At 43.3% G+C, this 9802-nt stretch overlaps 1 protein-coding gene across 6 annotated transcripts; it reads left to right on the forward strand.

The window, feature by feature from the left end:
• Positions 1-5623: 5623 nt before the first annotated feature.
• On the forward strand, positions 5624-8515 carry erich2 (glutamate-rich 2). Of its 6 annotated transcripts, none has more exons than XM_071361193.1 (10): positions 5624-5727; positions 6139-6181; positions 6321-6357; positions 6469-6511; positions 6660-6699; positions 6818-6965; positions 7225-7418; positions 7598-7655; positions 7812-7883; positions 8107-8515. In XM_071361193.1, exons 1-10 carry the CDS (start codon positions 5693-5695, stop codon positions 8298-8300), a joined length of 864 nt encoding a protein of 287 aa, XP_071217294.1. In that variant the 5' UTR covers positions 5624-5692; the 3' UTR covers positions 8301-8515. The 6 variants fall into 6 exon arrangements, with proteins under 6 accessions (XP_071217294.1, XP_071217289.1, XP_071217293.1 ...); XM_071361188.1 differs by having other exon boundaries at positions 5641-5727; positions 6475-6511; XM_071361189.1 differs by having other exon boundaries at positions 5685-5862.
• The last annotated feature ends 1287 nt before the right edge of the window (positions 8516-9802 follow it).

The following is a 9802-nucleotide window of genomic DNA, read 5'->3' on the forward strand; positions in this document are numbered from 1 at the left end:
TATTAATCACTGCGAGTGAATACCAGAAATGTAAGTACAGTATTTGTTTTCCCCATGTTTTACTGACAAGTGGTCAATAGTTTAATAATATTTTAGTTATTATTACAGCATTTTTTGTAGCTACACTACGTGAACAAAAGTATGTGGACACCTGCTTGCCGAACATCTCATTCTAAAATCATGGGCATAAATATGGAGTTTGTCCCCCCTTTGCTGCTATAACAGCCTCCACTCTTCTTGGAAGGCTTTCCACTAGATGTTTGAACATTGCTGTGGGGACTTGCTTCCATTCAGCCACAAGTGCATTAGCCTCTCTGGTACAAGTGGGACGGTAGCGTCCCACCTCGACAATAGCCAGTGAAATTGCAGGGCGCCAAATTCAAAACAACAGAAATCCCATAATTAAAATTCCTCAAACATACAAGTATTATACACCATTTTAAAGATAAACTTCTTGTAAATCCAACCAAAGTGTCCGATTTCAAAAAGCCTTTACTGCGAAAGCACACCATGCGATTATGTTAGGTCAGCGCCTAGTCACAGAAAACCATACAGCCATTTTCCAGCCAAGGAGAGGGCTCACAAAAGTCAGAAATAGCGATTAAATTAATCACTACCCTTTGATGATCTTCATCTGATGGCACTCCCAGGTCTCCATGTTAGACAACAAATGTTTGTTTTGTTCGATAAAGTTCATCTTTATGTCCAAATACCAAATTTTTGTTTGCGCATTTAGTCCTGTAATCCAAATGCACAATGCGCAGACACTAAATCCAGACGAAAAGTCAAAATAGTTCCATTACAGTTCGTAGAAACATGTCAAACGATGTATAGAATCAATCTTTAGGATGTTTTTGTTATAAATCTTCAATAATATTCCACCCGGACAATTCCTTTGTCTTTAGAAATTAAAGGGAACGGAGCTCGTGCTCACGGCTGCGCACTTGACTAAACTAAAGGCTTCCAACCAGACCACTGGTTCAAACAGCTCTTATTCGCTCCCCCTTCACAGTAGAAGCCTGAAAAAACGTTCTAAAGACTGTTGACATCTAGTGGAAGACTTAGGAAGTGCAATCTGACCCCATAGACACAGTATATTGGATAGGCAATCACTTGAAAAACTACAAACCTCAGATTTCCCACTTCCTGGATGGATTTTCCTCAGGTTTTTGCCTGCCATATCAGTTCTGTTATACTCACAGATATTATTTTAACAGTTTTGGAAACTTTAGAGTGTTTTCTATCCAAATATACCAATTATATGCATATCCTAGCTTCTGGGCCTGAGTAGCAGGCAGTTTAATTTGGGCACGCTTTTCATCCAAAATTCCGAATGCTGCCCCCTACCCTAGTGAAGTTAGTGAGGTTGGGCCATGATGTTGGGCAATTAGGCCTGGCTCACAGTCGGCGTTCCATTTTATCCCAAAGTTGTTGGATAGGGTTGAGGTCTGGGCTCTGTTCAGGTCAGTCAAGTTCTTCCACACCGATCTCGCCAAGCATTTTTGTATTGACCTGGCTTAGTGCACAGGGGCATTGTCATGCTGAAACAGGAAAGAGCCTTCCCCAAAGTGTTGCAACAAAGATGGAAACACAGAATCGTCTAGAACGTCGTTGTATGCTGTAGCATTAAGATTTCCCTTCACTGGAACTAAGGGACCTAGCTCGAACCATAAAAAACAGCCCCAGACCATTATTCCTCCTCCAACAAACTTTATAGTTGGCACTATGCATTGGGGCAGGAATCTTTCTCCTGGCATGCACCAAACTCAGATTTGTCCGTTGGACTGTCAGATGGTGAAGCGTGATTCATCACGCCAGAGAATGCGTTTCCACTGCTCCAAAGTCCAATGGTGGCGAGCTTTACACCACTCCAGCAGATTGGCATTGCGCATGGTGGTTTTAGACTTGTGTGTGGCTGCATGGACATGGAAACCCATTTCATGAAGCTCCCGACAAAGTTATTGTGCTGACGTCGCTTCCAGAGGCAGTTTGGAACTCGATAGTGAGTGTTGCAACCGAGGACAGACAATTTTTTATGCGCTATGTGCTTCAGTACTTGGCGGTCCAGTTCTGTGAGCTTGTGTGGCCTACCACTTCGCGTCTGTTGCTCCTAGACGATTCCATTTCACAATAACAGCACTTACAGTTGATCGGGGCAGCTCTAGCAGGGCAGATATTTGAAGAACTGACTTATTGGAAAGGTGTAATCATATGACGGTGCCACGTTGAAATTCGATGAGCTCTTCCGTAAGACCATTCTACTGTCAATGTTTGTCTATGGAGATTGCATGGCTATGTGCTCAATTTTATACACCTGTCAGTAACGGGTGTGGCTGAAATAGCCTAATCCACTAATTTGAAGGGGTGTACACATACATTTGTATATATAGTGTATCTAATGTTGTTTGCTACATTTTCACCTGTTCTTGTTGCTAACTACTTGTATTTTCGTTTCAGTCATTGGAATATTATAACAGATGAGAGCTGTACATCTTGTTTTGTTATTGCTCATTTAATATGTGCCTTATCTTAGTATTGATGCCATTGTATTCCTGTTTATTATTTCCAGACCACATTTTATATTGATAAATGGACAGTTAATTGGATAATCACAGCTGAGTGACATTTGTTCATCTTCAATCAACATTAAAGAACCCTAAATCATAATTCAATGACTCAATCATGGACACTCTTACTGACAGTTGTGGCTGCTTTGTGTGATGTATTGTTGCCTCTACTTTCTTGACCTTTGTGCTGTTGTCTGTGCCCAATAATGTTTGTACCATGTTTTGTGCTGCTACCATGTTGTGTTGCTACCATGTTGTTGTTATGTTGTGTTGCTACCATGCTGTGTTGTCATGTGTTGCTGCCTTGCTATGTTGTTCTCTTAGGTCTCTCTTTATGTAGTGTTGTGTTGTTGTGTTGTCTCTCTGTTCGTGATGTGCGTTTTGTCCTATATTTATATATTTTTTTGTGTTGTGTTCAGTTGCCTATCACTCCATGAGGTGTGATGATGGGCATACCTGTGCACATAACACTAGCGCCCAAGTTGGAGCTCCACTCTCCTCTTGAAGACATTGCCTGCTTCCTGACCTAATAACAAGCTAGCATGTTCTGCTAAAGTGCTTTGTATAGCCAGGGGTTGGTCCTCATGCAGTTGGAAATTTGGGACAAAATATCCAAAGGTAAGTATTATTAAATCAACTTTTCAAAATGCTGATAGGCCTAGGCCTTTTCTACTAGTTTTGAACATGTGGTTTATTTAACCTTTATTTAACTAGGCAAGTCAGTTAACAACAAATTCTTCTTTACAATGACAGCCTACATATGAAGTAGGCTATTGATAGCAAGTGCCCAGTTATAATTGTCCTTCCATTTGTGCATATATTTTGAGTGTTTACTGTGTTTATTTGTTGCTGCTTCTCAGAGCTATGCTCATGCACCTCCGCGCTCTACAAAGAACCTCACCTGCGTATGTGTATGTGCACGAGAACTCAATTTATTATTTTATTAAATGAGATGTCTCAAATTGAGTGTATCCCGGTTTGATTGAGAAAGTCCTGTGAATATTATGTGACGTTAATTTATGATGCTTCTAGACTTTTATGGCCTTCAGTTTATATACTGAATGAGATGTGTATGTACTCCTGCTCGTTGAGTCAATGGTTTTGCCCAGGTTGTTGCCTAAGGTATTTCGACAGGCTTTGCCAGTGTTCTGTAAACTCTAATGGGATAGTGTCTGAAATGTAGGCTGTATTTTAACTCTCCACAGTAGCCTAGGCCTACGGGCCTATCCGTAGCATGTTTCCTTAGACCAATTGTTGTTGCAAGCCCTTTTTTCATTATTTGTTGACATTATCCACTGCCACCATCACTACTATATTATATTTGTATGAAGAGAACCACAATTTTTTTACCTTATCCTCTGTCTCCTGCCTGCCTACCAGCCCGATCGTAAGACACGTTTACCCTTTCACCAGGAGTTAAGATATACACACACATTCACACACAAAAATCAATAGGATATGGCCATGACAAGGTCTATCTCTGGGAGAGAGCGGGCTACAGCCTGGCCGTCTGCAGGTCTATCTCTGGGAGAGAGCGGGCTACAGCCTGGCCGTCTGCAGGTCTATCTCTGGGAGAGAGCGGGCTACAGCCTGGCCGTCTGCAGGTCTATCTCTGGGAGAGAGCGGGCTACAGCCTGGCCGTCTGCAGGTCTATCTCTGGGAGAGAGCTGGCTACAGCCTGGCCGTCTGCAGGTCTATCTCTGGGAGAGAGCTGGCTACAGCCTGGCCGTCTGCAGGTCTATCTCTGGGAGAGAGCGGGCTACAGCCTGGCCGTCTGCAGGTCTATCTCTGGGAGAGAGCAGGCTACAGCCTGGCCGTCTGCAGGTCTATCTCTGGGAGAGAGCGGGCTACAGCCTGGCCGTCTGCAGGTCTATCTCTGGGAGAGAGCAGCCGTCTGCAGCAGTAGGTGGCTGAGAGAGAATTTCATTTAAACAGTACCACATCTTCTGCCTATCTCAGAGGCTTAGATGCTGTACTTTAAATCAGTGTTTCTTTGCACCCCTCCCTCCGATGGTCAGCTGACACAAATGTAGTCAGTGCTCATGCTACTTTTAATCTAAGAGTAGAATCATAGCTTGCCAGTCCATGCTTTAAATAGGGTTGATAAAGTCTGCTTTACAGCTTCTACTTGTTCGGCGGTTCTGTTGTTGTTTAACCTAATAACCTATAGGAGAAGATGAACTGATGTTGTTTCAGCTGATTGTATCAACCGTCAGCATTCTATACTTCCCTATTTCACTTTTCACCTGGTAGCCTATATCTCTCAAAACACACACACACACACACACACACACACAGTGGTGACAAGGTAAAAATTATTTCGTTCTGCCTCTGAACAAGGCCCACTGTTTCCTGGCCGTCATTGTAAATAAGAATGTGTACTTATGTCACGTTCCTGACCTTATTTCCTTTGTTCAGTCTTGTTTAGTTGGTCAGGACGTGAGCTGGGTGGGCATTCTATGTTATGTGCTTCTATGTTGGGTTTATTGTTTGGCATAATATGGTTCTCAATCAGGGGCAGGTGTTTGTCATTGTCTCTGATTGGGAACCATATTAAGGTTGACTGTTTTCACTGTTTGTTTGTGGGTGATTGTTGCCGTGTCTGTGTTTGTTCGCCACACGGTACTGTTTCGTTCGTTCGTTTGTTCCTGTTCGTTGCGTTCTTTGTTTTCTAGATTCACATCTTCAGGACTGTAGCGTCGTTGGTTTCGTTTTGTTTATTGTTTTTGTTCGTGTTGAATAACTGTTCGAATAAATATGGATACATACCACGCTGCAATTTGGTCCTCCTCTCCTTCAACCAACGACGAGAGTCATTACAACTTAACTGACTTGCCTAGTTAAATAAAGGTTAATTAACAATAAATAAAAACATGAGAGAGGGGAGGGAACAGAGAGACAGGACAGTATCATAAGCTTTTATTATGATATTCTTTCAGGCCTACTCTACCCTGACAAAACGTTTTGTGAGGTGGTCCTAGGCTTTATGTTTGGTTTGTGTGACAGTTGACAAGAAAGCAAGTAAAAGCACCAACACCATAGAACAGCTCCAAGGCACTCACGTGGAGCCGAGGGGGAGGGAGTTGACCCGTTGTCATGGGAATGAGACTTTGTTTTCTCTTCTCATGTTTTATGAGCCACTAAACTTCCAAGCAACACAGTAAGCTAGCTAATGTTACTACGACTCCATCGATAATACAAAGAAAAAGATTGTTTTATATAGAAATATTTATTGTTAAACTTTATCGGACTGCTCGGGGGTTTGGTAGTAATCGAGAATCGGCTAGATGAGCAGGTGAGCCAGCAAGCTATTCAGCTGAGCATTACAGTAGCTAGCTAACGTAGCTAGTTATTAACGTGAGTTATTGGTTACAAATATGATGTGCCAATGTGACAAACACAGTGCTTGCACAATGAATCGCTGATATGACAGGCAAAATTTTTTCAAACGAGACATTGTGTCTCCAAGAGGTATCAACTAGGCCTAGTATTAACGTATGTAGTTGGGAGAGTGCTTGCATGTAACGACGTTAGCGCGCTGTCAGTAAGTGTCTAATGTTGTTGTTTCCAGACTTGAATGTGTGGGGAAGTCTTCCAAGGTTCCACAGAAGCAGGTAAAACGTGTTTATTTTGTCAAAGACACGATGAAACAAGACATGTTGGGAAGATGATTTTATTTCAGATAAATATTTAATTTGTATGTGAACAAACAATGAAATACATATATTCATATTTTCCCTGCTATTGATATAGGTGGCCCCTGCACTTCTTGAGACACACATGCCTAAAGGTATGTAGGCCTGTGTAAAGATCTGGTATGCAGGGTGAAACAAACAACCACTGCTGTACTTTCCATTCTACTCTGATCTGGATTTATGACACCCTCCCTTTCTTCTTTTAGTTCTAGAAGCCGTGGGAGCCAAGTATTTTACTGCCGCACCCCGGTAAGAATTACCAGCAAGACCAGTTCTAACTATGTCATAAAACATCAGACATGGTGTTGAGTTTCCATGACAGAAAGTTGCACATCACAAGTTGATGTGATGCAAACGTTTACATATTTTTGTGTGTGTGTGTTTTGGTATTTTTCAGAAGTAGCCTTCCTACACAAGCAGTATCAAATCCTATGAAGGTCGGTAAATCAACACTAAGAAAGCACAAAAACCCTAACCCCCCCCCCAAAAAAGAAAACCCTATGCTATTGCATTTATCATTTATTAGTCTGTATATCTAATTTGTTTTCCACCCAGGTCACTCCACCGGGGAGATTCGACGTGCTCTGTGAAGGAGGTGTGAATAACATTAGTGTTGGGTTCGCTGGACCGCCTGTGATCCTCAGCCAAGACCTGAAGATGAAGGATAATAAGAAACCACAGCAGTCGGCTTCAGCTGTTACAGGTCAGTAGAATATGACAGGACTACTAGAGTAGAAGAGCATTCCCACTGGGCACACGTTGGTTGAATCAAAGTTGTTTCCACATCATTTCAATGAAATTATGTTGAACCAACAAGGAATAGACGTAGAATTGACATCTGTGCCCAGTGGGTTGTTATAGATAGATTGGTAGATTGAAACATAGAGAATCTAACTTTGCACCAATGTTTCGATCTTTTTTGCATGACTGCTGAAAAATGATGATGATGTTTTGTGGGGCAGGAGGAAGAGTGTTTGTGCAGCCACGGGCCCAAACTACCCCCTGCTCTGCGTGTGTTCACCCTCCAGCGGAGCCCCTCCCCCCTCTTGAACCAGAAGGGGAGGAAGAGCACACTGAGGAGGATGATGATGATGGTGGTGAGGCGGATGATGATGAGGAGGAGGGATACAGGGCTCCGCTGGAGCTGATGGCTGAGGTAAATTAACTCTTCAGTTCATGTCAGACCAAGTCCCACATTAGACTGACTAAAAATGAATACATTCATATCAGATGTCATTTTCCCTGATTAATGGAGGAATTCAGATTGCTGGTTAACAATGAGAGGCTGGGTCTGCCTGGATGGACTGTGACTCCCATCTGTGTCTGTGATTTCAGTTCCTCAAGTCTGTAATGGAGAAAGACTTTGTGCTGGCAAAGAAACTGTGTCAGATGAGTAAGCCTGTTTCTCAAATGAAAAAGTTCTGTCATTCATTGTTTTGATTATATGTGTGCATTTTGTTCATGTGTCTCTCATTGCATCAATCAACCAATTAATGAATGAATTAGCCAACCAGTGGATGATTGATGTGTCTATGCTCTGTTCTTCCAGTTCTGGTCTATGAACCAAATAATCCAGAAGCCAAACAGTTCATTCCTCTCATCCAGGAGAGGCTGGAGAGAGGTGAGTGGCTCCCTCCAAATCATACACATGCACACAAAGGTTATTGTGGGAGAAGACTTTTGGCCACTGTGGCTGTGTGACAATTGTTGGAAGTTGGATTCAAGTGGTCACACTAACCCTAGTTCTGGAGAGTTACTATGTGTGCAGGCTTTTGTTCCAACACTGACACACCTGATATAGCTAATCAAAGTCTTTGCTTTGTTCCTATACAATGTTCCATCAGAGCAAGAGGAGAAAAGCCAAGATGATGATGATGATTGTTCGGACTCCGGTGATGAAGATGACTCTGGGAGTGATCAAGACTCTCCTCAGAGCTCAGATAGCTCCTCCTCCTCCTCCTCCTCATCGTCGTCAGATGAGGAAGAGGAGCAGGAGAGGAGACACAAACCATGTCCACCCTCTTACCTTTCCCCATAGCTGTCAGTCGCCAGCACAATGCCCAGTCTGACAGTGGAAACATCAGTTAGTTTCTTTTCCTTTTGTATGAGTATATAGATATTAATTGTGTCACTGTTTTGCATTTCACATTTGCACATTGCCTTGGTGAGGCCATCACAGCATACACGGTTTCCTCATCACCATGTCCCTGTTTAATCTTCATGTAAATAACACAATAAAGTTCAGCATCATGACATCTGTGTCTTTCTGGTTTCTTCTACACAAAGGGTTCGTTTGACAGAAGTACTCAAAGACTAAGTGGAAACGTACTCTACATTTCTAGTAGAACCAGTATTATTAATAGACCCTTCAACACCCATACATTTCAACATAAACGCAACCACACAGATCATTTTCAAAGTGCCTGTTAATTTCTGAGGAGGTTGAGTAATAATGATCTCTAAAAAGTCCTGACGGTGAAGAGAACAAGTAGAGGGAGAGAAGACCAGAAAAGTAGGAGATGATTGAAAGAGGACTGAGAGGGTGAAAGAAGAGGCATTCGGCAGTGGAGTGCACTGTGTGGAGTGGACTGTTTGGAGTGGACTGTGTGGAGTGGACTGTGTGGAGTGGACTATTTGGAGTGGACTGTCCACTCCAAACGTCACTTGCACCTTTCTGTGTGGAGTGGACTGTGTGGAGTGGACTGTGTGGAGTGGACTGTGTGGAGTGGACTGTGTGGAGTGGACTCTGTGGAGTGGACTGTGTGGAGTGAACTGTGTGGAGTGGACTGTGTGGAGTGGACTGTTTGGAGTGGACTGTGTGGAGTGGACTGTGTGGAGTGGACTGTGTGGAGTGGAGTGGACTGTGTGGAGTGGAGTGGACTGTGTGGAGTGGACTGTGTGGAGTGGAGTGGACTGTGTGGAGTGGACTGTGGAGTGGACTGTGTGGAGTAGACTGTGTGGAGTGAACTGTGTGGAGTGGACTCTGTGGAGTGGACTGTGTAGAGTGGACTGTGTGGAGTGGACTGTGTGGAGTGGACTGTGTGGAGTGGACTCTGTGGAGTGGACTGTGTGGAGTGAACTGTGTGGAGTGGAGTGGACTGTGTGGAGTGGACTCTGTGGAGTGGACTGTGTGGAGTGAACTGTGTGGAGTGGACTGTGTGGAGTGGACTGTGGAGTGGACTGTGTGGAGAACACTTCCCATTGGAGCCCTGCTGCTTAGGACCTTGAAGTTTACAAGTGAATTCCCAAAGATCCCTCAGGTGTGGCTACTCTATTTTAGTTTGTTTTTTACTATTCAGCCCATAGGCCTAGGCTAGGAGGTATAGGATATTTATTTCCAAACATGTGGTTTCAATACAGCATAGATAAGAGCTATTACATGACTCACAATTTTTGGAAATAAACTCCATCAATGCTCCTGACCACATAGATCTATCAGCATAGTCGTTCCCGCCACCTCGTGGTCTAGAGCCAACATATCATTCCCAATCTAGCTTCACAAGCCACAAAACTGAAGATGATACACACACTGTAGCCTAA

Source organism: Salvelinus alpinus, chromosome 23 (genome assembly GCF_045679555.1).
Source record: "Salvelinus alpinus chromosome 23, SLU_Salpinus.1, whole genome shotgun sequence".
Classification (NCBI taxonomy): domain Eukaryota; kingdom Metazoa; phylum Chordata; class Actinopteri; order Salmoniformes; family Salmonidae; genus Salvelinus; species Salvelinus alpinus.

Excerpts from the sequence above, each read along its gene's own strand:
- erich2 (XM_071361193.1), top strand. The coding sequence starts at position 5,693 with ATGTTTTATGAGCCACTAAACTTCCAAGCAACACA. Across the intron at positions 5,728-6,138 it reads CTAAACTTCCAAGCAACACA|ACTTGAATGTGTGGGGAAGT; the intron begins GTAAGCTAGCTA and ends TGTTGTTTCCAG. Across the intron at positions 6,512-6,659 it reads TATTTTACTGCCGCACCCCG|AAGTAGCCTTCCTACACAAG; the intron begins GTAAGAATTACC and ends GGTATTTTTCAG.